At 42.3% G+C, this 26,998-nt stretch overlaps 1 protein-coding gene and 1 long non-coding RNA gene across 2 annotated transcripts in view; one reads left to right on the top strand and one right to left on the bottom strand.

The window, feature by feature from the left end:
- The window catches only part of PSTPIP2 (proline-serine-threonine phosphatase interacting protein 2), a 64,358-nt gene that overhangs the window by 23,578 nt on the left and 13,782 nt on the right, over positions 1–26,998 (bottom strand). The window contains exons 2-3 of the mRNA XM_006085140.3: positions 8,990–9,090; positions 984–1,061 (exon numbers count right to left, since the gene is read on the bottom strand). Of these exons, the coding sequence (XP_006085202.1) occupies positions 984–1,061; positions 8,990–9,090 (179 nt within the window). The remainder of the gene's footprint in view (positions 1–983; positions 1,062–8,989; positions 9,091–26,998) is intronic.
- LOC111825184 lies at positions 9,362–12,251 on the top strand. The gene is made up of 2 exons (XR_002828320.1): positions 9,362–9,611; positions 11,997–12,251. It is a non-coding gene; the product is annotated as an uncharacterized LOC111825184 (long non-coding RNA).

Genomic DNA, 26,998 nt, shown 5'->3' with positions numbered 1-26,998 from the left:
AACAAATTTTTAGGCTTAGACAACTATAAATATTTTACCTATCTCCCAATATTTTTGTCATTTTCACTAATCTAGTACTTTGCAGTCTGGGAGTGCATGTGTGCATGTGTGTGTGCATGTATTTTAGAAGAGAAGAGGAAGGACAATATCATGACTGTCCCCATTCAGACCTCTGAGAGGACACAGACCTCTTCGCAGCTGTATATAGCACAGCATAAGGTCAGTATGTAATGTGACTGGGTCTGCAGAGGCCTGCAAAGTCTGAACTAGTTCTCCCGACCCCCCTCCCACACCCTCCAAAAACATTCTTGTTTGGGAGGAAAAAAAATCTAGAAATTTCCATACGCAAAGAACTGGCCACAAAATGTGTGAGGTCCGCTGCAAAATGAAAATCTGGGACCCCTTGTTTATACACTATTAAGAATTTCAAAATGGTGACAGCAAAGAGCATTAAGCTGATTATGAAGCCTTTCTAAGTATTGGTTCCTGTATGACTGACTGCCCATGAAGCCAGGAATGATGGAAGAATTAATAACTGTAGTAAAGAAATCTCACATTGGTGGTGAGAACTATAAATGGTGCAAAAACAGTCTCTTGTAGCTATCACAAACTAAGTATGTGTATATAGGTGTGCGTGCATGGGTGAGAGTGTGTGTGTGTGTGTGTGTGTGTGTGTGTGTGTGTAAGCCTCTCTATTAAATTTCTAGTATAAAATTATATATAATGTAACCCCACCTATGAAAAAGTATACATTGAAAAGGACTTCAAGGGAAACTTAGAGAATATTAATAATGAGTTGTAGCTTCATAGTTCATTTTAACCTTCTTTCTATTTTTCCAAAATTTTCACAACTGAAATTAAATAAATTAAAAATTGTCATTATCCGAGACACTTTGCCCTCCTGGCCAGCTCTTTCTTCTGAAGTGACGGGGCTCCTGGCAGTATGAGCCAACCTGGAAACCAGAACGAAGTGTGGCACCTACTTGATCTCAGACTGTCCACATGGCTTCTTCCTAGAGAGGTTGAGCAGATCTTTGCCATATCTCTCTTCAATTGATGCCCTAAGTGGAACAGAAGAGAGGGTTATAAGTCCTCCTCAGGGCTGACTCTTAGTTAGGCCCCTTGAAGGCAAAACTGCACCTTTGAGAGTAGCTCAGATATAATATCACTCTCTAAAATACAAAATTCCCTCTACGTAACAGGGAAGAATTATAAAAGATCAGTGGCCTTTATCTCTAAGGTGGTCTTCTCCGGCTAGAAGTCCCTGACATAAACATTACAACAAAACCAAGCCTGGCCTCCAACCAGCACAGATTAAAATGTCAAAACTATGATCCAAGGATATGTATATATTTGGGGGTTTTTAGTGGCATAAGAGCTATTGCCATAATTTTTACTGTACAGTGGGGCCTTGACTTACGAGTGTCCCGACTAACGAGTTTTTTTGAGATACGAGCCGTCTCTCGTCCGATTTTTTGCTTTGAGTTGCAAGCTCAAAAAAATTCGGGTTACGAGCCAGTTTCAGATACCCCACCGCTAGTTGGCGCAGCAAATGTCACAGTGATTTGACATACGAGTAATTTGAGTTATGAGCTCTGTCACGGAACGAATTAAACTCGTAAGTCAAGGCCCCACTGTATATGCCAATCACAGCACCTTGACCAAAGTATAAATTCCTTGAGAAGAACCATGTTGTTAGATCCAGAGGGGATTTTACAGAACATCAACCACAACCCTTTCATTTTACAGAGGAGGAAACTGACAGAGAGAAAGGTCTAGGGCCCCAGCAGTTCTCAACCTGTAGGTCACGACCATCGGAAAACACATATAGCACATCAGATATTTACATTACGATTCATAACAGTAGCAAAATTACAGTTATGAAGTAGCAACAAAAATAATTTTATGGTTGGGGGTCACCACAACATGAGGAACTGTATTAAAGGATCGCGGCATTAGGAAGGTTGAAAACCACTGGTAGGCCCTTGATTAATACCACTGCTGCCCCCTGGGAAGCCGGGATTAAAAGACCTGGGAATTTGGGCTTTCACCCCAATACTCTACTTCCCTATAGGTCTCAGCTTCCAGCACATTCTATTGGGTACATGTTATGAATTGGATTGTATCCTTCTCCCGCCCAAAAATGTTGAAGTTGTATACCCCCCAGTATCTCAGAATAGAACTTTATTTGAAGAGTGGGTCATTGCAGATACAATCAGTTGGGTTTACAGTGGAGTAGGATGGACCCTTAATCCAATGAGACTAGTGTCCATATAAAAAGATGATATGAAGACACAGGAGAAGAATGCCCTCTGAGGATGGAAGAAGAGACTGGAGTTAGCAGCAGAAAATCAAGGAACACCCAGGATTGCCAGCAACACTAGAAACTAAGAAAAAAACATGGAACAGATTCTCTCCTTGAGCCTTCATGAGAGCATGATCCTGCAGACATCTTCTTTTAAAATATATTTTTATTGATTTCAGAGAGGAAAGGAGAGGGAGAGAGAGATAGAAATATCAATGATGAGAGAGAATCATTGATCGGCTGCCTCCTGCATGCCCTGCACTGGGGATCGAGCCCACAACCTGGGCAAGTGCCTTGACCAGGAATCAAACCATGACCTCCTGGTTCATAGGTCAATGCTCAACCACTGAGCCACACCAGCAGGCCTGCAGACATCTTGATTTTGAACTTCTGACCTCAAAACCTATGAGAGAGTAAATTCCCAGTTTGTGGCAATTTGTTATGGCAGCTCTCGAAACTCATACAATACATTATGGCTTGACTATAACCTGACCACAGGGTACTATTGTCAAGGGAATCTGTTATTGCCACCCTGGCAGCCTGTTATTCTTAAGCCCATCCTGAAAGATAGTGAGGATCCCAGAATAAGAGCTGTATCCAGGGCAGGTCGACCTCTCCCTAGAAAAGAACATGGGCCCAGCTGGTGTGGCTCAGTTGGTTGAGCATCCTGTGCACCAAAAGGTCACCATTTTGGTTTCTGGTCAGGGCACATGTCCAGGCTGGCTGCAGGCTCAATCCCCAGTAGGGAGCGTCCAGGAGGCAGCCGATCCATGGTGTTTCTCTCTCATTGATGTTGCTCTCTCTCTCTCCCTCTCCCCAATAAAAAATATATTTTTTAAAAAAAGAAAAGAACCAGGAGATGTATAGGAGTTCATGGGAAGAGCAGAGTCCCAGGGCACTAAGGCTGGGGATCCCCCAGTCCATAGGTGTAGCTGCTCACCTACAAGTGGTGCAGGATTCCATGCATAAAGGGGTTTCACAAACACGCTTCCCTCCTCCCTACTCAGTATTGTGCTGCAATACACAATTAAGAGCCCATGCTGCGTTTCCGTAGTGTAGTGGTTATCACGTTCGCCTCACAATTAAGAGCCCTGACCTGGCCACCAAGTTCCTGGAGAAACCCCTTTCAGAAAAATATACCCAGCCATCATAGGAGACCATTAGTAGAGTGGAAAAACCATTAAAAATGGAGTTAATAGAAGTATTGGCTCCACTACTTACCTTCTAGGATTAACATAATGATATTAGTAGTGGGTACCATTTACCCACCACTTGTTGTGTATCAGGTACTATACTAGGCACACTGAAGTGGTTAACAACACAGATTCCAGAGGCCAACTTTCCTAGGTTTAAACCAGATCTATCCCTTATTACGTATCTAACCTTAGGCAGGTTACATAACCTCTCTGAACCTCAGTTTTTTCAATTGTAAAATAAGGATGATAAAACTTGCCATACAGGGTGATTATGATTGAATAACCTAATATATGCAAAATACATGGTAGCTGGCTTATATTGAGTACATCTTCAATAAATGACAACTATTAATATAATCTCATTTAGTCACACCTACTCTCTGCAGTGATTATCCTCGATTTTCTATTTCTTATTTCCTACTTATATCAGGAGTTCTGTTTGTAATATATGGCCCCATAAGGGGCTCAAGGGAGCACAGAGTCTATGGATTTGGGCTACCAGTGATAAGATAGGTTCATTTTCCTTGGTAACCAGTGGAAGACCTCAGTGCTATGTAGAATGCTTCCTTTAAAGAAAAAAAAAAAAAAGAAGAAGAGGAGGAAAATTTGACCTGGATTTTGAAGGATGGGGAGAATTTACTCAAGCACAGAGGACAAAGGAGGATGTTCAAGGTGGGAAATAATGGAGTAAAGATGTAGAGGCAGAGATATCCAAAGCATGCTCATTAACAAGCCTGTCTGCTGGAATAGAGAGTGGTGTCCTGGGTGAGAATGTATGAAACAAAAAGAAAAGACGCCCTGGCCTGTTTGGCTCAGTGGATAAAGCATCGGCCTGCAGACTGAAGGGTCCCAGGTTCGATTCCGGTCAAAGGGGATGTGCAGGAGGCAGTTGATCAATGTTTCTAACTCTCTATCCCTCGCCCTTCCTCTCTGTAAAAAAAAAAAAAAAAAAAAAAAAAAAATCAATAAAATATATATTTTTTTAAAGGCAAATAGAGAAGGTCTCTGTGCGAGGAACAAGCCATCTTCCCAGAAAGCCCAGAGTTGATGAGTCATAAACATAGGGTCTGTATGTAAGATGTCTCTGGGTTTCTGTCACTTTCTAAGTTCCCATGGTAAATGACTTACTAACTTAATTTCAAAAGTTATACTTTTGCCCTAACTGGTTTGGCTTGGTGGATAGAGCATCGGCCTTAGGACTGAAGGGTCCCAGGTTCGATTCCGGTCAAGGGCATGTACCTTGGTTGCGGGCACATCCCCAGTAGGGGGCCTGCAGGAGGTGGCTGATCGATGTTTCTCTCTCATCGATGTTTCTAAATCTCTATTCCTCTCCCTTCCTCTCTGTAAAAAATCAATAAAATATGTGTGTTTTTTTAAAAAAATTACACTTTTGCCCGACCAGTGTGGCTCAGTGGTTGAGCATCAACCTATGACCCAGGAGGTCACAGTTCGATTCCCGGTCAGGGCATGTTTAGCCACATGTCACAAAAATTTTATAAACATATGTGTATCACACTTGATGACTCAAATCAGTAAAATTATACATACTTTTTTAAAGTTACACTTTCATGCAAAGACAGTGGAAACAATAATACCTCGTGCAGTGGATATGTGTCAAAGGAGACTATTTCTTTTTTAAAATAATATATTTTTATTGATTTCAGAGAGGAAGGAAGAGAGAGAGAAAAAAAATCAATGATGAGAGAGAATCATTGATTGGCTGCCTCCTGCACGCCCCACAGCGGGGATTGAGCCCACAACCCGGGTATGTGCCCCGACCGGGAATTGAACTGTGACCTCCTGGTTCATAGGTCGATGCTCAACCACTGAGCTATGCCAGCCGGGCAAAGGAGAATATTTCAAAGACATGTATAAACCTCAGTGTTACAGTAATAGAGATTCTGAGACAAATCTCCCAGCACAGCACATAGCAAACACTCCACATGTGGTTGTTAGTATGGAACGGCTCAGACTGCCGTGTGGTGCTCCTCATAAATGTCATCATTATGCCTTTCCAGCTGGTTGGAAGGCTAAACTGGGCAAATTTGCAATTTACTGATGGATTTTTTGTTACTGTGTTTTGTTACTTACTTGCTGTGTTACAATAAGGCGTCCAGGACTTACTGGGGACAGATCAGCTACAGAGCACATACTGAGACATGACCCAGGGATCAGCCATACGGATGCAGGAAAGGCAGCATGCTTGCCTACTCCAGAGCAGCATCTGACCCTGTGCTTTGCATTTAGGTGATTGTTCTGTCTGTCCCCAAATGAGTGTAAATGTGTTGACTGAAAGCCGCCTGGGTATAACCAAGGTTGAGCTGCCAGAAATGCCAGAATGGTCCACGGCAGGACTTTGACACTTTGACAAGAGGGGTTGGGTGTCACAAAACTTGGATATAGGACATATTTAGCCACATATCAAAAAAATTTTATACATGTATGTGTATCACACTTGATGAACTCAAAATAATAAACAGTAGCCTGGCTGATGTTGCTCAGTGGTTAGGCATTTACCTATGAACCAGGAGGTCATGGTTCGATTCCTGGTCAGGGCACATGCCCAGGGTTGCCAGCTTGATCCCCAGTGGGGGGGCATGCAGGAGGTAGCCAATCAATGATTCTCTCTCATCACTTATGTTTCTCTCTCTCTCTCTCTCTCTCCTTCCTTCCCTCCCCCTCCCTCCCTCCCTCTCTAAAATCAATAAAAATACACTTAAAAATAATAAGTAATATATATATGACAGATTGCTGCTATCTTTGCTCCTGTCTCTGTGTGTGTGGTGCCTCTAGTCCATACAAATATGCTAGGGTTCCACATGAAATTTACAGCAGCTCAGTGAAATGATGCTCAAGAGCCTTGGAAGACGTTTCAGCAACATCAGCCTCTGGCCCAGACTCAGCAGACCGAGTCCCACATCCCATAAGCACCCCGCACCTAACAGAGCAAGAGGAAATGTTAGACCCCCCCCCAACCCAGAAGAGGACTGCACTTCCTCACATAAATTATCGCTGAACAGGATGCAATGGGGGAGCCCACGCTCTCTCCTCGGTCACAGCAGCCTCCTTCTGGTAAGCACACCACCAGCAAAGGAAGCCCAAAGGCCAGGCAGGCCACTCGCTCAGGGGCCTCGAGTCCCCACACTTGGGCATGCGTACATATCTGACACTCTGAACTGATGGCAGCAGATTCTTCCTCAAAATCAGAGCACATGGGACTGGTGTCTTTTACTATGAAACTCCTGGAGAAAAATGGCCATATACTAGAAATACAGTATCAATACTTCACCATGTTTAATTTGCATATATTTCTCCCACTTGCCCATATATTTTTGTGAAACATTTTAAAAGTGCGAGCTTAGCTTTTGGGTTCCATTTGGACTTCTGTTTTTCAAACTGTGGGGCATGACCTACTAGGGAACCATAAATCAATCCAATGGGTTATGACCAGCATAAAATTCTATTTAATGTACTCACTGAAATAGAATTGAATAAAATCATAGGGTAGTGATGTTTTCTTAAACTTTCGTTTTCTGTGTGTGTGTACTGGGTGGCAGTGTAACAAGTATTCCTTACTGAGGGTTACATTTTTGTAAATACGGACACCCCTGACTTACACTACCACCCCACTGTGTCAGGGCACCAGTGGATGGTCCACTGGGCAGCGGAAGCTTCAGCTATTAGCCAACACCTCCTTCATGGATGTGTCGCAAAACTGTTTCATCTCCAGGAGAAAATGTGTAAATGTATAAAAGCCTTGATTGGAAGAGGAACACAAAAGCAAGGGATGTTCTGCAGTCTATCTCCTGCATAGTCACAGGACTCTTGATTGCTTGCTACTTTGTCAGCTCTGTTGGAACCAGGAGGAAGCCCACCTTCAGTGCCTGTCCAGAAAAAGGAAGGATGCAACTTGGTGTCACCATCGTCAGCCAGGGTGGGTAGAAGAGGAGGCTGGTCGCTTAAAGGAGGAGGGGCAGTGACCAGCTCTATGGACCCCCCAGTGGATAGACCTCGCTCTGTCCACCTCTCCTGAGATGCACAGGGGGGCAGTGGTCCTTTGAATCCATTCAAGGAGAGAGGCCTCACCACCTGAGTGTGGCTACCAGTGTGTGCTCTATGATGCCTAATGTTCTCTTGAGTAGAAAGTAAAGAGACTTGGTTGAAGACACGTTGATGTCTTATCTCCACATTATGACTCTCTAACTCACTGTTAATTGGTTTGGGGCCTAGCAATGACCTAGAACTTGGGCCAAAAATCCCCCTAAAGCACTCCATCCAGAATCACAATGGAGTATTCCAGAGGAGTAAGTTCCACAAAACTAACTCACTTCATTCAGTATAGAATTAAAAAAAAAAAATCATACCCACTACGAAAAAAAAAAGAAGCCCTGGAAGTAACTCAGTTGGTTAGAGCATCGTCCCAATACGCCAAGGTTGCAGGTTTGACCCCAGTCAAGGCACATATAAGTAGCAACCAATCGCCGAAACCGGTTTGGCTCAGTGGATAGAGCGTCGGCCTGCCGACTGAAGGGTCCCAGGTTCGATTCCAGTCAGGGGCATGTGCCTGGGTTTCGGGCACATCCCCAGTGGGAGATGTGTAGGAGGCGGCTGATCGATGTTTCTCTCTCATCGATGTTTCTAACTCTCTATCTCTCTCCCTTCCTCTCTGTAAAAAATCAATAAAATATTTTTTTTTAAAAAAAGAAGCAACCAATGAATGCATAAATCAATGGAACAATGAACTGAAATATTTCTTCTCTCGCTCTTGCTGTCACTCTCAAATCAATAAATAAATAAAACATTTTTAAGAAAAAAAAAAGGAAAGATACTCCTATAGAGCAAGCTCGTATCCCAAGCCATAGTGCCAGGTAGAGTGCCATGACCTGCCCCACATCTTTGTCACTGCTCCCTGACCCCCAGTGGTCTCTGACTCAGGCTCTGCCCCTCCCCTTCCCTCCCACTCACCACATGGGTCATGCTCATTCTCATCTCCAAGCTTGCTGTTCCCCCACATATATCTGGATACCCCTCCACCTATCAAATCCACCAAACCCTTGGAGGGCCACCTCAAGGATCTCCTCCTCCACGAAGCTCCCATGCCCCCCTCTTTTGGCCAGTCCTCCACAATCCCCCTCTCCCGTGAGGTCTCTCAGTGTCATGGGTATCACACAACTTAATGTTTTATTACGTTTTGTTTGCTGCTTCATTCATAAGTCTTATCTCTCCAACTGGTTTCTAAGAACTTTAGGACAAAGATATCATTTACATCTTGGGGAGCATCCCATAACCTACTGCAGATGGGTCTTGTGAACCATGAAACACAACCATGAAGCAACATCAGCCTATGGCCCAGACTCAGCAGACCGAGTCCCGGGTCCCATAAGCACCCCACACCAGAGGAGCAAGTTCCATGAAGCAGTGAATCGTTCCTTGTTTGTGTGGCAGCATCCTGTCCTCCCTCTGCCTTCAGACAGGAAACAGCGTGTACCTTTCTTTTAAAAAGTCTTCGAACTCTTTGCAATTCTTGCGGCCGTTGTTCAGATGATGGATGATGCTGTCATAGCCAATGGTGCTGAGGATGTCCGGACTCTGGTGAAAAAGAAACAACCCTTTTCAGGCCAGGAACAGCACAGATGGAAGCCCCGAGGCCTGAAGAGATGGGGGAAGCCCACAATGGGAAGTTGCTGAAACACGTTACCTCCAAGGCATATGTGACCAAAATAGAAGAAGTAAGAATGCATGTAGCTGTGGAAGAATTTTTAAAATTATGAAACTGAAGGGGCCACAAAACAGGAAGGAAGTGACTGAGGACTGCGAGGCACATGGATGAGGGAACTGGCGGAGCCCCGGGCTGCTACCAGCGTCCTAAATCAGGCCAGGACTGGGAGCAGGAGAGCCTGACCCTAACATCTTTTCTCATAAAACCAATGAGCCCTGCTGAGCGTCAAGGGTATTGCTGTAAAGGGCAAGCAGCCCTGAGCCAGGAGCCAGGCCCAGGAATGAAAGAGAAAATCTGGCTTCCCAGTGGGAAGAATGGAGGGAAGCCGGCATTCAGCATGCCCCATGGTCCCAGTTTGGGGGCAGCACCCAGCTTCTGAGTTCGCTGTTTGGTGAGTAGTCTTGCTGTCCCAGCTCCACTACAAGTGCCTGTGGCTTCTTCGACATCTTCAACCACTCCTACACACACACACACACACACACACACACACACACACACATCCACACACAAATCCAGCTTAAATACAGTAAAATTCTGTAGGATGAAGCCGCCTATTGTGTTCCCAGCCAGATGCATTAGACAAGAACAATGAAAACCAAGACTCCTGAGTGAATGAATAGGTACAAATACTCAATATCAATGTTGGTTTTGTAGACAGAGGGTTTTCTGTTTCATGCTACTCATTTGGAAAAGGTGGTTTCCTTGTTTTAAATTAAGGGTGTGTAGACTCTCTGATCTGGACAGGGAGGGTGGAGCCAGACCAGGGTTTCCGACAAACAAACCAAGTTACCAGGCCTTCTGGCCACCAGCCTGAAAAAAACCAGAATTGCTGCTTTGGAGGACTGACTGGGCTACAGAGGCAATCAAGAAAGGAAATCCCCAACAGAAAACCAAGAGTGCCCAAGGCCAATTTCAAAACTGTGCAGGATATGGCCTGGAAACTCCTTCCTATGTTACTCAGAGAGCATGGGCCACATAGGAAAAAGTACTTCATGAGCACCAAGATAGCATTACAGATCTGCCATCAGAAGTGAGTGTGCCAAACCCATAACCCCAGTACCCTCGGCTTGGTAATCAGAGCCCTCTATGCACTATATCTTACTTCTCTTCCCCAGTTTTCCCCACACTGGTCTCTTTCCTGTCTTCCAAATGGGCAGTGTCCATTTCCACCCCAGGAGGAAGGGAGAGAGATAGAGAGTTAGAAACATCGATGAGAGAGAAACATCGATCAGCCGCCTCCTGCACACCTCCTACTGGGGATGTGCCGGCAACCCAGGAATATGCCCTTGACCGGAATCGAACCTGGGACCTTTCAGTCTGCAGGCCGAAGCTCTATCCACTGAGCCAAACCGGTTTCGGCAACACACTGGTCTCTTTCCTGTCTTCCAAATGGGCAGTGTCCATTTCCACCCCAGGACTTTTGCACATGCTTTTCCCACAGTGGCAATGGCGTCTCCTCCTCTTCACTTAAATCAGCGGTTCTCAACCTGTTGGTCGCGACCCCTTTGGCAGGGGTCGCCTAAGACCATCCTGCATATCAGATATTTACAATATGATTCATAACAGTAGCAACATTACAGTTATGAAGTAGCAACGAAAATAATTTTATGGTTGGGTCACAACATGAGGAACTGTATTTAAAGGGCCAGAAGGTTGAGAACCACTGACTTAAACCCAACCTCTGCTTCAGAGCTAGTTCAAATCCCATTTCCTCTCTGAAGTCATCCTCAACTAATTTGCCCTATGGTCTCCTCTCCTTCTTCTGAATGCCTCGAGTGTTTGATGCCTAGTCATCTCATTTGGCTCTAATTCAAACCACCTGACTTCAAAATGTTCTATGAAATTACAGTAATCAAAACAGCCTGGTAATGATCTGAGAATAGACCAGTAGATCAATGGAACAGAATGGAATCAAGAAACCCACCTATCAATTGACTTTCAACAAAGGTGCCAAAGCTATTCAGTGAGGAAATTAGTCTTTTCAGCAAATGGCCCTGGGACAACTGTGTAAACCTCTGGGAGCAGAGAGCCTCTACTCATTCCTCAAACTTGACATAAAATTAATTTGAGATGGATCATAGATTCAAATATAAAATATATATATAACTAAATTATAAAGTTTTCAGAAGAACCAGTAGGAAAATACCTTTGAGAATTGGAAGTATTTCTTAAAGAAGACACAAAAATTATGAACTCCAACAGAAAAAACTGAAAAATTGGACTTCATCAAAATTAAAAACCTCTGCTCATCAGAGAAATTGTTAAGAAAATCAAATGGCAAGCCACCAAGTGGGAGAAAATATTCACAATACATATATCGGTCAAAAGACTTGTATCCAGAATATTTAAACAATCCAACAAAATAATAATAATAAGCAACCCAATAAAAACTGGGCGTAATACTTGAACTTCACAAACACTTCATAAAAAGATACTTCCTATAAGATATTCCTTTGGCCAAACAGTTCATGAAAAGTTGTTCAACATCACAAGGAAACTCAAGTAAAGTCACAATGATATCTACTTCATGCCTACTAGAACAGCTAAAATTAAAGTCAGTATTGAACGTAGGCAAGGAGATTGAATTATCATAACTCTCATGCATTGCTGATGGAAGTGTAAAAAAGGTATGATCATTTTGGAAGATGGTTTCTCAAAAAGCTAAACATACACATCCCTATGCCCCAAAGTTCTGCTTATAAGTATTAGGATGAACTACCCCTAATCTCTCCTGCTTGGGCATGTAATATATATTGTTACAACCTTTTTCCCATAGCTCGGGGCAGATGGCAGTGCCAGATGGCGGCCCCTGTGGAAGCAAGATAAGATGAACTCCTCTTCGCCCGACTGACCTGTGCACTCTCCTCCCCTGACTCGCTTGAGTGACTCATGCCCTCCCCTCTCCTTGGCCAACTCGCACCCACATCCTGACCCTATATAAGAGAACCTAGCCATCCCCTTGGGCTGACACCCACACACTGGTATCAGCCCGGGGTGAGAGAAGGTAATAAAATTTCTTAAGCTCTCAAAACGTCTCTTGGCCTGGTTTCTTCCAGCGGGGACCCAACAATAAGCATTTACCCAGTGAAACGAAAACATACATCCACAAAAAAGTCTTTCACAAGAAAGTTCTGAGGAGTTTCATTCACAATAGCCCCAAACTGGAAACAACCCAAATGTCTAACAATTTACGAATGATAAACAATTTGTGGTTTATTTATACAAGGGAATACTACTCAGCAATAAAAAGGAAAGAACTACTGACATGAAATAACATGAATGAAGCACAAAAACATTATGCTAGTGAAAGATGCTAGACACAAAAAGTATTTACTGTCTGATCCCATTTATATGAAATTGTAGGACAGGCAAGCAGTTGTAGGGTTTATTTCTATGGAAAAACAAATAAGAACACTGATTGGCTGAGTCAGGAAGGGTGGACTGGGAAGGGCCATTTGGGAAATTCCTGGATTTGGAAATGGATACATGTATGTGACCCACATTCCTATCAAGATCTTTCTATAGAGGTGTGGACTGTACACGTATATGCAGTTTTTAAAACGCATTGATCTGTGTGTTTCATCTTACATAAATTAGACCTCAAAAATTAAAAGGAAAAAAAAAAGCTGATAGGATGGAGAGGCATAATGGTAGGGAGGCTGTTACTGGAAGGAATAAGAGAGGCTCAGCCTTGGAAATGGACCTAGTCTTGGAGTCCTGGGTGAGGCAGGCGATGAACAAGAAGGGGTGAGCAGATCCAAGCACCCAGCAAACCTCCTAAGACCCAGAACGTAAGGTTTAATAATGCTCAAGTTATAAAGAAGTAAATAGTACTTAAGTTTTAATCAAGGGATTTGTACTTTAACCAAAATGCCACTTAAGTATGTTTTTTAAGACAAAAAATTCAGCAGATCCAGCAGTGAGCACATCTGTGCCACATCCAGCAGATGTATGAGCCAAAGAATAATAAAAACAGACTTGTCGTGAGCACGCCAGCGGGCAGTCCAAAGCAGGTGGGGTGTGGGTTCAGAAAAGGAGGAAGTCTAAGTGGGCTGCCCGTCAGCTCTAATGCTCGAGGCTGGTTTCATTCACGCAATCAAATCCCGTGAACCCCTCCTTCATGGCCAGCCTTAAAGCCTGAGCCCCCTGCTGCAGAGGCCTCTGAACACTTGTTTCCGGGCTCCTTTTCCACGGGCCTCCGGGCAGAAGGTGCAGAAGCAAAGGGGAAGGAAAGAGTGCCCACAACCTCCAAAGCCTCCATCAGAACTGCAAGTGCTGCCTCAGAGCATGCCCACATCTGGTTCTGTGCCGCCTTTCAGGGCCATGCCATCACTATGTCTGTTATACACAATTTCTCCAGATGTGGGCTCCAAGGACCAGAATCAGCTTGGTAAACATGCAGACCCTCTACGTCCCACCCAGACCTGCTGATTCTGAACCTGGGGAGGGGAAATAGCCATTTTTTTTACAGTCCCCCCAAGTGACTGTAACACCATTTGAGAAATGCTGCCACAGAAATTACAAAAGACCCAAGAGCAATCGTGGTTCCTGCCCAGAGGAGGAGCTGGCTACAAGAAGAAAGCAGGGTACATGCACATGCAACCACGGAACACAGCAGAAGGGAGCCGAGAGAATGACTGTTAGGAAAGGGCAAAGGGAGAGGAGGCCAGAGAAGACTCCATGGTATGCATTTCATTTTAAAGCCCCCAATTCTGAGTTTAAAAATGCAAATTGGCATTGATGCCTTTTGAAAGTACAGAGCCCCACGAGTGGAGAGGAGGCCACTGACTTTGCATTTCATACTAAGGCTGCATTTGTTTGACCCCTGGGCATATGATGCATAAGTATGTCGCATGTTGCGTTAAAGGACCACAGCATGTTCCAAAACACAGTCAGACAGGAATGATTTCCAGGTTTTACAGCTGAAGAAAATAAGACTCTAGGAAGAGAAGTTCTCCTTATCACTGCCTCCACCCACAAAGAAAGAGCATAAACCTCAACCAACAATACTATCCAAATCTATTATTTACCAAATGCTGTATGGCAACAATAGACTTGGGATAAAGACTGCGGACTTCACTTACCTTACTATGCTCCTAACCTTAATCTTTCTTTCTTATTCACTTTCCTACCTCTTTCACCCACAGACATAAAACCAAATAGATCAAACTCCCCTCATCCACAAATATGAACTAATTATTATTAATTGATGCTAGCAATTAGGTCTAATATACACTGAATACTTCCTGCATTCCAAACAGCATATCAAGTATTTTACATGAAATACCTTGTTTAATTGCTTTTTAAAAAATGTATTTATCTTGTCCAGAGGGTATTAGGATATTTTTCCAGAGAGTGGATGGGAGGGAGGGTCGGGAGGAGGGGGGGGAGAGAGAGAGAGAGAGAGAGAGAGAGAGAGAGAGAGAGAGAGATAAATGTGAGACACATTGATTGGTTGCCTCCCACATGTGCCCCAACTAGGGCCAGGGATCAAACCTGTAACCCAGAGTTCTGCAAAGATGACGGTGTACGCACCGCCTCCCACAACCACATCAAAGTTACAACTAAAATACAGAACATCCATCATCCAGAACCGCCAGAAAGCTAGCTGAATGGAAGCCCTACAATTAGAGAAGTAAAGAAGAAAACACACTGAGACTGGTAGGAGGTGTGGAGGCGCTGAACTGGCTGGTCCAGCACCCACCTGTGCCACTTTTTTTAATCAGGAGGGAGATCTTCTCTGTGGAGGCTGCCTGGAGGAGCAAGGGTTCCCAGCCCCACACCAGACCCCCAGCCCAGGGTCCCAGAGCTGGGGAAAGAAGTCCCTATAGGGGGCAGTAAGAACTACAAACTGTGAAAACCAGTGCAGATTGGGTCTCAGTGACACAGAGGCTGCTGGAGACCCACTGTCCCTCTTAAATGACCAGCACCACAAACTGAACTTACAAGGTCCTGCTTCCTCTGAGCTCCAGCATTAGGACAAGGCTCTGGGGGACACAGCTGTCTGGCATCAGGGCAGGAAATTGGGAGTGGCTTTCTCCCAGACGGTGGTACTAGTAGGGATCATTGTTCCTATGCTGGGACCTCCCCAGTCACAGGGCTGACTGGCAGCCATTTCTGTTTGCTCCATCCTGGTGATTCCCTAATACTCAGCCTCATTCAATTTACAATCCCACCCAAGCTGACCGCAGTGGCTTTTGCATCTGAATAGCCTGAAAATCTCAAACAAGCTTCAGCTGGGCCAGGGAGCCCCAAACCTATCAATAAAAGGCCCAAGACCTGGCACTAGCACCAGCACCAGCCTGTTTTGCTTCATAGCTGGGCCTCGTCCGGGCACTTCCAAACCTGATACAAAGAGGAGGAATCTGCAGATCTCTCTGTAGCTCCTGCTGGGTGGCCCCAGGCAGTGGCTGACTCTGCACCTCCCTGAGACCCAAGAGCCAGTGTACCCAGTGGTCAGTGTCAGACCATACCAAATTACAACTCTACATATCCATAAGCAACACACTCAAGGGGCAGACTCAGTGAGCACCAAAGCCCCCACTGAAGCAAGTCCTGCTCCACAGGGGTGTCTCCTGCATAGCAGCTCTCCCATAGAAAATTGGCCTGGAGGTCAATTCCTCCCAGTGACACCAACAGCAATCAATTCTCAACTACAACAAGACTGTGCTCACAGCCCACAAAGGGGTACACCTAAAGTTCCCAGTTCAGGTGACTGGGGAGGCTGAGCCACTGGGCCCTATAGAACACCTACTACACAAGGCCACTCTACCAACTCAAGGAGACATAGCAATTCTACCCAATACATAGAAACAAACACAGGGAAGCAGCCAAAATGCAGAGACAAAGAAACATGTCACAAGTGAAAGAAATGGAAGAAAGCAAACTACTGGACATAGAGTTCAAAACCACAGTTATAAGGTTACTCAAGAATCTTCTAGGCTGCCGTCATAAACAGCATAGGGCAGGGGTCCTCAAACTTTTTAAACAGGGGGCCAGTTCACTGTCCCTCAGACCGTTGGAGGGCCGGACTATAGTTTAAAAAAAAACTATGAACAAATTCCTATGCACACTGCACATATCTTATTTTGAAGTAAAAAAACAAAACGGGAACAAATACAATATTTGTATTTGCATGTGGCCCGCGGGCCGTAGTTTGAGGACCCCTGGCATAGGGGAAGGATGCACCAACATGAAGCACAAGTATGTTCAGTGCTTTAATTACTAGTTTGCCGAGAAGTTCCTCAAGGGGGACAGCTCCAGAGACCTGTGCACCGACCTCTTCAAGTGCTATCAGCAGAGTGTTCAGAAAGCAATAAAGGAGAAAGAGATTCCCATTGAAGGACTGGAGTTCATGGGCCATGGCAGAGATAAGCCTGAAAGCTCTTTTTGACCTTAAAAAAAATAGACTCCTCCAATCAGGAAATGTGAGCCCTCTGGATTTTGTCAATTAAGGCTGTGAAGATAGCCATCAATTTAATGAGGACTTATTTTCCTCCTAGATGTTTTCCTCTCACTTACAAAAGATCATCACTTTTTACTTTGGGATGATTTCCTCACTTGCTCTAACATCTTGCAGGAACTCGCTGTGCTAAAACTGGATGATTTCTTGGGATTATAGTTGCAATACTTCATCTAGGATCAGCTTTAAATATATCTTGTATCTAAAGACTGATAAACTTGTCAGGATAATCATGGTTGTCTGACCTCTTGAGTTATGCCTCAAAGGACATTAGATATACTATACTGGAGTCATTGTTCATGGAAGCAACTAGTTAGGACCTCTCTTCTCTCAGGGAGCTAATGCTCTGAAAAAGGATCTCAGCACGACTGTTTCAATCAATGCTTGGGAGCAGTTTTATTTTTTTATAGTAACTTAACTGTTAAGATGCTAAATGGTGGACTGGGTTAGCCAACAGGAAGCTTTTAATAGTCCCCAGCCTTAACAAGAGGTGTCAGATCTCAGATTAAGATGTGAAAGCCTCAAGAATGTTAGAGCGAACACCATTTCAGAGTTCATAGTTAACTCAGTCATTATGATCCTTGGAGTATGCTATGGAGGAAGATCTAAATTGCAAAGACTTGCTGCTGTGGCCAGCTTTCAACCTAAGTCAATGAATTAAGTCAACCTGTATATCATGAAAATGCTAAAACACTGTATCTGGTTAGGGGAGAAAGGAATTTGCTTTATTTGTGTTGTTTGCCCACCCTGCCCTATAATATATGTAATCACGAAGATGGAATAAATTATAACATTCAGTTTCAATTTTAAAAAAATCTTCTAGAAACCTCCAAGGGTTTGTGAGACTTTCAAGGATTTTAGTAGTGAGAATGTCAAACACATGGAAAAGGACCAGTCAGAAATTAAGCATACACTGAGTGAAATAAAGAATAATATACACGGATTCAACAGTAGAGTTGAGGATTCTAAGAATCAAATCAACAACTTGAAATATGAGGAAGCAAAAAATACCCAACCAGAAGAGGAAAAAGAAAAAAGAATGCACATTCCCATTATGGGGGTGCCAGAAGAAGAGAGAGAGCAAGATATTGAAAACCTATTTGGAGATCAACCAAAGGACTTGCATGCATGCATATAAGGACACAGACACCAGGGGAGTGAGGGCATGAGTGTGTGTGTGGGGGTGGGGGGGGGGATAAGGACACATATGTAATACCTTAATCAATAAAGAAAGAAAAAAAAGATTTTAAATGCTGGGGGAAAAAAATGTGGAACATACTGAGCAGCAGCTAGATGCAGAAATGCACTTCTCCCAGTAGCGCTGCATTCCAACAATAAGTTTGTTTTGTCCTTCGCTGGAAAAAAAGCAATTGACAACATTTGTTGTTTTGGAGATTTTGTTTAAAAATAAACAAATTGGAGTCTCCCCCCCCCCCACCACCCAAAAAAAAGAAAACCTATTTCCTACCTGGTGAAAGAAATAGACTTGCAAGTCCAGGAAGCACAGAGAGTCCCAAACAAGAGGAACCCAAAGAGGACCACACCAGGACACATCATAATTAAAATGTCAAGGGCTAAAGACAAAGAAAGAATCTTAAAAGCAGCAAGAGAAAAGCAGTTAGTTACCTACAAGGGAATGCCCATATGACTGTCAGCTGATTTCTCAACAGAAACTATGCAGGCCAGAAGGGAGTGGCAAGAAATATTCAAAGTGATGAATAGCAAGGACCTACAACCATCCAGCAAAGCTATCATTTAGAATTGAAGGTCATATAAAGAGCTTCACAGACAAGAAAAAGCTAAAGGAGTTCATCACTACCAAACCAGTATTATATGAAATGGTGAAGGGTAATCTTTAAGAAGAGGAAGAAGAAAAAGATCAAAAATATGAACAACAAAATGGCAACAAAGACATACCCATCAACAATTGAATCTAAAAATCAAAATAAATGAATAAGAAATCTAATGAACAGAATAAACTAGTGAATAAAATAGAACCAGAGGCATGGAAATGGAACAGACTGATGATTCTCAGAAAGAAGGGGGTAAGGGGGAAAGAGATTAAAGAAAGGTCTTATATGCATATATGTATTACCTATGGACACAGACAATAGGGAGGCGAAGGCCTGGGGCAGGGGGGAACCGGGTGGAGGGAGGCAATGGGGGAAAAAAGAGGGACATCTGTAATAATCTCAATAAAGATTTAAAAAACAAAATAAAAATCTCTCTCTCTCCCAATTTTTTTGGGGGGAGGCAACCAAAATTTTTGGTGGCCTTAAAAAAACAAAAAAATTAGAAAACTGTGGTACATCTACACGATGGAATACTATGCTGCTGTAAAAAAGAAGGAACTCTTACCATTTGCAACTGCATGGATGGAACTGGAGAGCATTACGCTAAGTGAAATAAGCCAGTCAATGAAGGAAAAATACCACATGATCTCACTCATTCATGGATAATAAAGACGATTATAAACTTATGAACAATAATAGATACAGAGGCAGAGCTGCCTCAAACTGATTGTCAAACTGCAGCGGGAAGGCCAGGGAGGGTTGGGGGGCAGGGGGGAGGGGGGTAAGAGATCAACCGAAGGACTTGTATGCATGCATATAAGCATAACCAATGGACATAAGACACTGGGGGGTAGGGGAGGCCAGGGGATTGTCAAGGGCGGGGGGAGGGGGGGGAAGGACACATATGTAATACCCTTTGTAATACTTTAAGCAATAAAGCAATTAAAAAACAAAAAAACAAAAAAAAACAAAACAAAATAACACCTGTACCCCAGGTACATGCCCTTGACCAGGAATCAAACTCTTGATCCTTTGGTGCACTGGCCAATGCTCTAACCACTGAGCAACTGACCAGGGCCCCTGTTTAATTCTTATAACAATCCTATTGAAATAAGCATCATTATTACCTTTATTTTATAGGGCAGGAAACTGGGGATCAAAATCCGTATTCTGAGACAGACTAAAATCTGTATTCTTAAATCATTCAATTGCACAGCTTCTCTTATTGCAGGACAAGGACCACATCTAACTTTTTGTCAGTCCATTTCCTTGCAATTCAAGAAGGCGTTAACCCCAGACTTGGGTTTGAGTCTCCATTCTGCCATGCCCAAGCTACATGACTTTTTGAGCTATTAACTCAATCTCTCTTAGTGTTAATTTACTAAACTTTAAAATAGGGATCACTGGGAAGATCAAATGAGATCATGTGCTTTGAGATGGTCAAATGCTTCACAAACTAAAGGAATTAAAGAAGACACAATAGAATTTTTCAAGGCCAGGCCACATAAGCAAAACAAACAAACAAACAAAAAATCCCAATGTGTTGCCCTAACCGTTTGGCTCAGTGGTGGACTCAAGGGTCCCAGGTTCGATTCTGGTCAAGGGCATGTACCTTGGTTGCGGGCACATCCCCAGTAGGCATCCCCAGTGGGGAGTGTGCAGGAGGCAGCTGATCGATGTTTCTAACTCTCTATCCCTCTCCCTTCCTCTCTGTAAAAAATCAATAAAATATATTTAAAAAATAATAAAAATAAATTTAAGAGAAAATGTAGCAATTAGAGAAAAGGATTTTAAAAAATAAAACCTATGTGTTTAGACCATGTAAATTTCTTCACTGGAGGCAGTGAATAAATGGAGTCTGTTAGCTATTCAAAAATAAGCATGTTGTCATCTGAGGAAGCAGCTGGAAATGTATCAGAGGAACCTCAGGGAGGGATATGGAAACTGCCAGCAGTGCTTTCAGCCATGTTTACCTAAACCTAAAGTCAAACTCACTGCAGTGGTTGTGGATTGGGAAGGCAAGAATGAAACCCCACCCTAGGTCCAGCCTCGTTCTACAAGCCCACAGGTGCCTCCTCACTTCCTACAGCCCTCACTCGGACACCCCAGCTCTGTCTAACCAGGATCCAACCTTGACATGTTCAAATGTCCCTCCTATCATCATCAGTTTGATCCCTGGTCAGGGCACATGCCGGGATTGCGGGCTCGATCCCCAGTGTGGGGTGTGCAGGAGGCAGTTAATGATTCTCTCTCATCATTGATGTTTCTATCTCTCTTCCTCTCCCCTCCTCTCAGCAATCAATAAAAATATATTTAAAAAATAAAAGTAAAAATAAATGTCCCTCCTGTCAAGCCATCAAGTCAACTAAAGAGGCATCACAACTCAACTGAAAATATGTTAAGTGAGAGTGAAACCTGAGAAAGTAACTGTGCAATGCAAAAACTCCGATGGGAAAACCAATGACTCGATGGATGTGCATCAAAATGTTGGAAATGATTCTCTTCTTAGCACATTTCTGTTTTCTAAATATTCTATAATATGTATTTTTATAATCTGAAGTCTTTCTCCCTACCTCCATCTCTTAATGATGGCAAACTAAAGTCTCTCCTTTCTCCCTCATCCGTCCCCAGGCCCCACTAAAGTAACAAACAATCCATAGCAGCAACAGAAAATAGGGAAGTGCCCAATTAGGAAGCTGGAGATGTGTAGAAATTTCTGTGATAGAAAAAGTAGATGGGGCTAGCTAGACAAAAGTCGGAAGCCACACAAAACAGAGAAGAAATTGTGCAAACTTTCCAAACAGAGCCCTAGAAATCCCAAGCTCAAACCAGCAGGGACTGAAACTGAAGCAGACATGCCTGGATCAGGAGGGTGTCTGTAGGACACCGGGAACCCAGCCAGCGCCCTACCCCGCTCCGAGTGGGAACAGAGCACTGATTCTGACTTTGCGCCAAAGCTGCAGTTGGTAAGGATTCCACCCTCAGCAGGCTCCCAGCAAGGACATGAAGACCAGAACCCAAGGCACCACCAGAGCTTCCACAGCAAAGCCCTGTAAACGCCCTGCACTCCCAGGGTAACACCTTTCCCACTGAGTCACTCCAAACAGGCAAAAATATCAGGAATCGTCATTATTTCTAGATGATATAAACATCTACTTAGGAAGCCAGGGATATCAAGTAAAAACCTAGGAACTAAATTAAATATTTTTAAAAAGCAATAGCTTTCTTCTATGTCAACAATAACCACTTAAACCTGGAGGAGGGTAAAAGGGGGGGGGGGGAGTGAATGGAGATAGCTGTAAAACTATCAACAATAAATATATATATTTAAAAAACAAAACACAAACAAGGGTTGTTGTTTTTATCTAAGTTCATTCTATAGCCCACCTAAAAAGTAGATAAATGAAAATAGCCCATAAAATGTTAAAAGATAAATAATGAGTGAGGACTTACCCTACCATATAAAAACATATAAAGTAACCAAAAATTTTTAAAGTATATTACTGATATTGATGATAATCGAGTAAATAAGATACAAACAACATTCCAGAAATGGCCTTACGTACATATGGACATTTAATATATAATAAAGGGAACAAAGGGAATAAAGAAATCAAAGGATGGCTTATTCAATAAATTTTATTATGACAATCACTCCAGTTTGCCAAAAGCTAAATGTCAAGCCCTTTCTAACATCATACTCTAAAATATCTCTGAGGAATTAAGTGTCTAAACATGGAATTCACAAACATGTAAGAAGAGATATAGAATGTATATATAAATATATATATTTTTTAATTGAGGTAAGAGGTTTTTCTAAGTATGACTCCAAACTTAGAAGATATAAAATAAAGCCCAGCCAGCTTGGCACAGTGGTTGAGCATCGACCTATGAACTAGGAGGTCACGGCTCAATTCCCAGTCAGGGCACATGCCTGGATTGTGGGCTCGATCCACAGTGTGGAACATGCAGGAGTCAGCCGATCAATGTTTCTCTCTCTCCCTTCCTCTCTGAAATAAATAAAAAATATACTTTTTAAAAAAAGATTAAAAATGATGATAACATATTATAATCCATTAAATAAAATACGAATCATACTAAGCATGGGGGAGGAGCTCTTCCTTAAGTAGAATGCCAACTTATGTAGACGGAATTAGAAGGTCACTATACAAAGACTTGTACACGAATGTTCATAGTACCTTTATTTGCAATAGCTAAAAAATGTCCATTAACAGGTCAATGGATGAACAAACTATGATATGTCCATAAAGTGAAATATTATTCGGTAATTAAAAAGCTATTAATACTCACAAGATGGATAAATCTCACAATAATTACGATAAATGAAAGAAGCCAGGCCAAAAAAAAAGTAAGTACTTCCTGTGCTTTAATTATATAAATTCTAGAAAATGCAGCTAATCTATAGAGACAGAAAGCACATCACTGGTTGCCTAGGGAGAGAGGCTAATGAGGTAAGAGGGATTTCAAAGGGGCAAGAAGAAACTTTTGGGGTGATGGATATGTTCGCTACCTTAATTGCGATGGTATCCACATGTCAAAACCTATTAAACTGTATACTTTAAATATGGGCAGTTTATTCTTTAAGAAAGTTGTTAAAAACTTTTAATCACCATATAACAACCATCCTAGTAATAACTGATTCAGGCAAGAATCATCAATAGATGTTAAAATTAATAGATGAAGGTTTGAGGGAAGTGGTATGTTTACCTAGTTTCAAAGTATCTTTCATTACAACCAGGAAAGCATTAATTTTACAGTGAAAACACCTATAAATGTCACTGAAAGCGCTAAGTGTTTTCTAACACCTAACACTGTGGTCTAAAGTGAAAAATGGCCCCTGAACACGCCCTCAACCTATTCCCCAGAACCTGTGAATGTGTTTACCTGCTTGACAAAAACAATTTCACAGATGGGCTTAAACTAAAGATCGTGAGATGGGGAGATTATCCGGGTTTATCCAGGTAAAACCAGTGTGATCACAGGGTTCCTTATAAGAAGGAGATGGTCCTAGATGGTTTGGCTCAGTGGATAGAGCATCACCTGCAGACTGAAGGGCACATGCCTGGGTTGCAGGCTTGATTCCCCAGTAGGGAGTGTGCAGGAGGCAGCCGATCAATGATTCTCTCTCATCATTGAAGTTTCCTTCTGTCCCTTTCTGAAATCAATAATAAAAATATTTTTTTAAAAAAAGGAGACGGAGAATAAGAGTAGGAAATGTGATGGATAGGTGCAGAGGTGAGAGAGAGACACACACACACACTAAGACTTGAAGATGTTATGTTGCTGGCTTGAAAACGGAGGGAGGGTCCAGAAGCCAATGAATGGCAGCAGCCTCTGGGAAAGATAAGAAAAAAGATTTTCTTCTAGAACCTCCAGAAGGAACCAAACTTGCTAACACCTTGAGTTTAGCCAAGTGAGACTTCTGACCTCCAGGACTGTAAGATAATAAATTTGTGTTGTTTCAAGCCATTAAACTTGTGGTCATTGGACACAGCAGCAACAGGAAACGAACACAACCACCTTAACCAAAGGACCAAAGTAACCACCAGGAACAGGACAAATAAACACCATGTTGCCCCCTGATATTGAGAAAAACACAGCATCACTTCTGTGAAATTCCTGTTCAAAATGCATAGCCTGAATCTAATCATTAGGGAAACAGACAAGCTCAAAGGAAGGGCCTTCTACAAAATAACTGTCCTGTGTTCTTCAAAAAAGTCAGAGTCATAAATACAGTGAAAGACTGAGGAACTTTTTCAGATTAAAGGAAACTGAAGCGACCTGACAGCTAGAGGTAACCCAGAATCATGGATCACAGATGTTTTCTTCTTTTGCTATCAAGGACACTATTGAAGAGATTGAAGTCGAATCTACACACTAGCTAATAGTTTTGTAGTACGTGATTATGTAAGAAAATATCCTTATATTTAGGAAATGTACAATGAAGTATTCGTAGATAAAGAGAAATCATGCCAGCAACTTTACCTTTAAGTGGTTCAATAAATTAAATGTATATGTAATATTTATATGGGGTGGGGCAAAAGTAGACAGAGAGAGAACATTAACATCTGAGGAATCTAAGTGAAGAGTATATAGGAATTCTTTGCACTATTTTGAAACTTTTCTGTTAATATAAAATTATTTTTTAAGTTAAAAAGATTAAAATTCATCATAACAAAAGATGTTCCAAACAAAGGAAAAAGACACATGACAAATTGAGAAGATAGAGCTATAATATTTCATCAAGGATTAATGTGCATAATGAACACCTAAAATCAATCATGTAAAGGTGAACAAGCAAATTTTTTCAAATAGGTCAGAGATATGAACAGGTAGTAATTTTAAAAAGAAAAATAAATGTTCAATAAGCACTTTTAAAAAGAGAATCAATATTATTAATATTAATATTATCAAAGAAATGCAATTATCTTAATTCCAAAACCAGATAAAGACACTACAAAGAAAAAAATTATAGGCCAATATCCCTGATGAACATAAATACTAAAATCCTCAATAAAATATGAGCAAACTGGATCCAATAATACATTAAAAATATGATACACCATGATCAAGTGAAATTTATTTCTGGGATGCAAAGTTGGTACAGTATCTGCAAATCAATAAATGTGATACACTACGTAACCAAATTAATGATAAAATTACATGATCATATCAATAGATGTAGAAAAAGTGTTTGATAAAATCCAGCACCCATTTATGATAAAAACTCTCAGGAAAGTGGGAATAGAAGAAACATACCTCAACATCATAAAGGCCATATATGACAAACTACAGCCAAATCATACTCAATGGGCAAAAATGACAAGCGTTTCCCTTAAGAAAAGAAATAAGACAGGGATGTCTGCTTTCACCACTCTTATTCAACACTAGAGGCCTGGTGCAAGGATTCCTGCACATTGAAAGGAAATTAATTAGAAGGTGGCCGGCGGGGTGGGACTGGACGAGACAGGCCAGACACGCCCTTGAGCCAACCTCCCACAGTCCCTCCCCAGTGGCTGCACCTAGAATGGCGCTGGGGCTCAAAAGGCATCTGCAGAGTGAACAGGGTCCCTCTGGCAGGTGGGGTCCCTCGGCCTGGCCTGCGGGGATCAGGCTGAAGCCGGCAGCCTGACATCCCCCGAGGGGTCCCGGAGTGCGAGAGGGCACTCTGCAAAGTTGCTGTCACTCAGCAGCTCCTGCATTGAGCATCTTCCCCCTGGTGGTCAGTGTGCATCATAGCTACTGGTTGGATCATCTGCCCCCTGGTGGTCAGTGTGCATCATAGCTACTGGTCAGACAGTCGAACGGTTGGATGGTCACTCAGGCTTTTATATATATAGATAGTACTGAAAGTCCTATCCACAGCAATCAGAAAGAAGAAATAAAAAGCATCCAAATTGGAAAGGAAGAAGTAAAACTGTTATTATGTGCAAATGACATAATACTATAAAAATCCTAGAAAAACACATAGGCGGTAAAATCTCAGACATTTCTCATAGCAATATTTTTTCTGATATAGCTCCTTGGGCAAAAGAAATAAAAGAAAAATTAAATAGGATTACATCAAACTAAGAAGTTTTTGCACAGCAAAGGAAACCATCAACAAAATGAAAAGACAACCCACTGAATGGGAGAACATATTAGCCAACGATACATCTGATAAGGGGTTAATATCCAAATTTATAAATAATTCATACAACTCAACACCAACAAAACAAACAACCTAATTTAAAAAATGGGCAAAGGACCTGAATAGAAACTTCTACAAAGAGGACATACAGATGGCCAATAGACATATAAAAAGATGCTCAATGTCACTAATCATCAGAGACATGCAAATTAAAACCACAATGAAGTATCACCTCGTACCTGTCAGAATGGCTATCATCAATAAATCAATAAACAAGTGTTGGCGAGGATGTGGAGAAAAAGGAACTCTTGTGCACTGTTGGTGGGAATGCAGATTAGTGCAGCAGCTGCTGTGAATGCAGTATAGAGTTACCTCAAAAAATTAAAAATGGCATGAGTGTGCAGGGGGGGAGGTTGGGGGTTAATGGGGGGGTTGAGGATACATTTGTAATACCTTAACTAATAAAAAATAAATAAATAAACTGCCAAAAAAAATTTAAAAATGGCCCTGGCTGGTTTTGCTCAATGGATAGAGCATCTGCCTGTGACCAAAGGGTTCCAGGTTCAATTCCGGTCAAGGGCATGTACCTTGGTTGCAGGCTCCTCCCCAGCCTGGGCCCTGGTCAGGGCTGTGCAACCAATCTATGTGTTTCTCTCACATCGATGTTTCTCTTTGTCTTTCCTTCTCTCTTCCACTCTCCCTAAAAATCAATAAAAAAATATCCTCAGGTGAGGATTAAAAAACAATTAAAAATGGAACTGCTTTATGACCCAGTGATTCCACTTCCGGGAATATATCCGAAGAAACACAAAACACGAATTCAAAAGAATATATGCACCCCTATGTTCATTGCAGCTTTATTTACATAGCCA

This window comes from Myotis lucifugus, unplaced genomic scaffold (assembly GCF_000147115.1).
Source record: "Myotis lucifugus unplaced genomic scaffold, Myoluc2.0 scaffold_16, whole genome shotgun sequence".
Classification (NCBI taxonomy): Eukaryota; Metazoa; Chordata; class Mammalia; order Chiroptera; family Vespertilionidae; genus Myotis; species Myotis lucifugus.
This window is presented reverse-complemented; position numbering and strand designations above follow the sequence as displayed.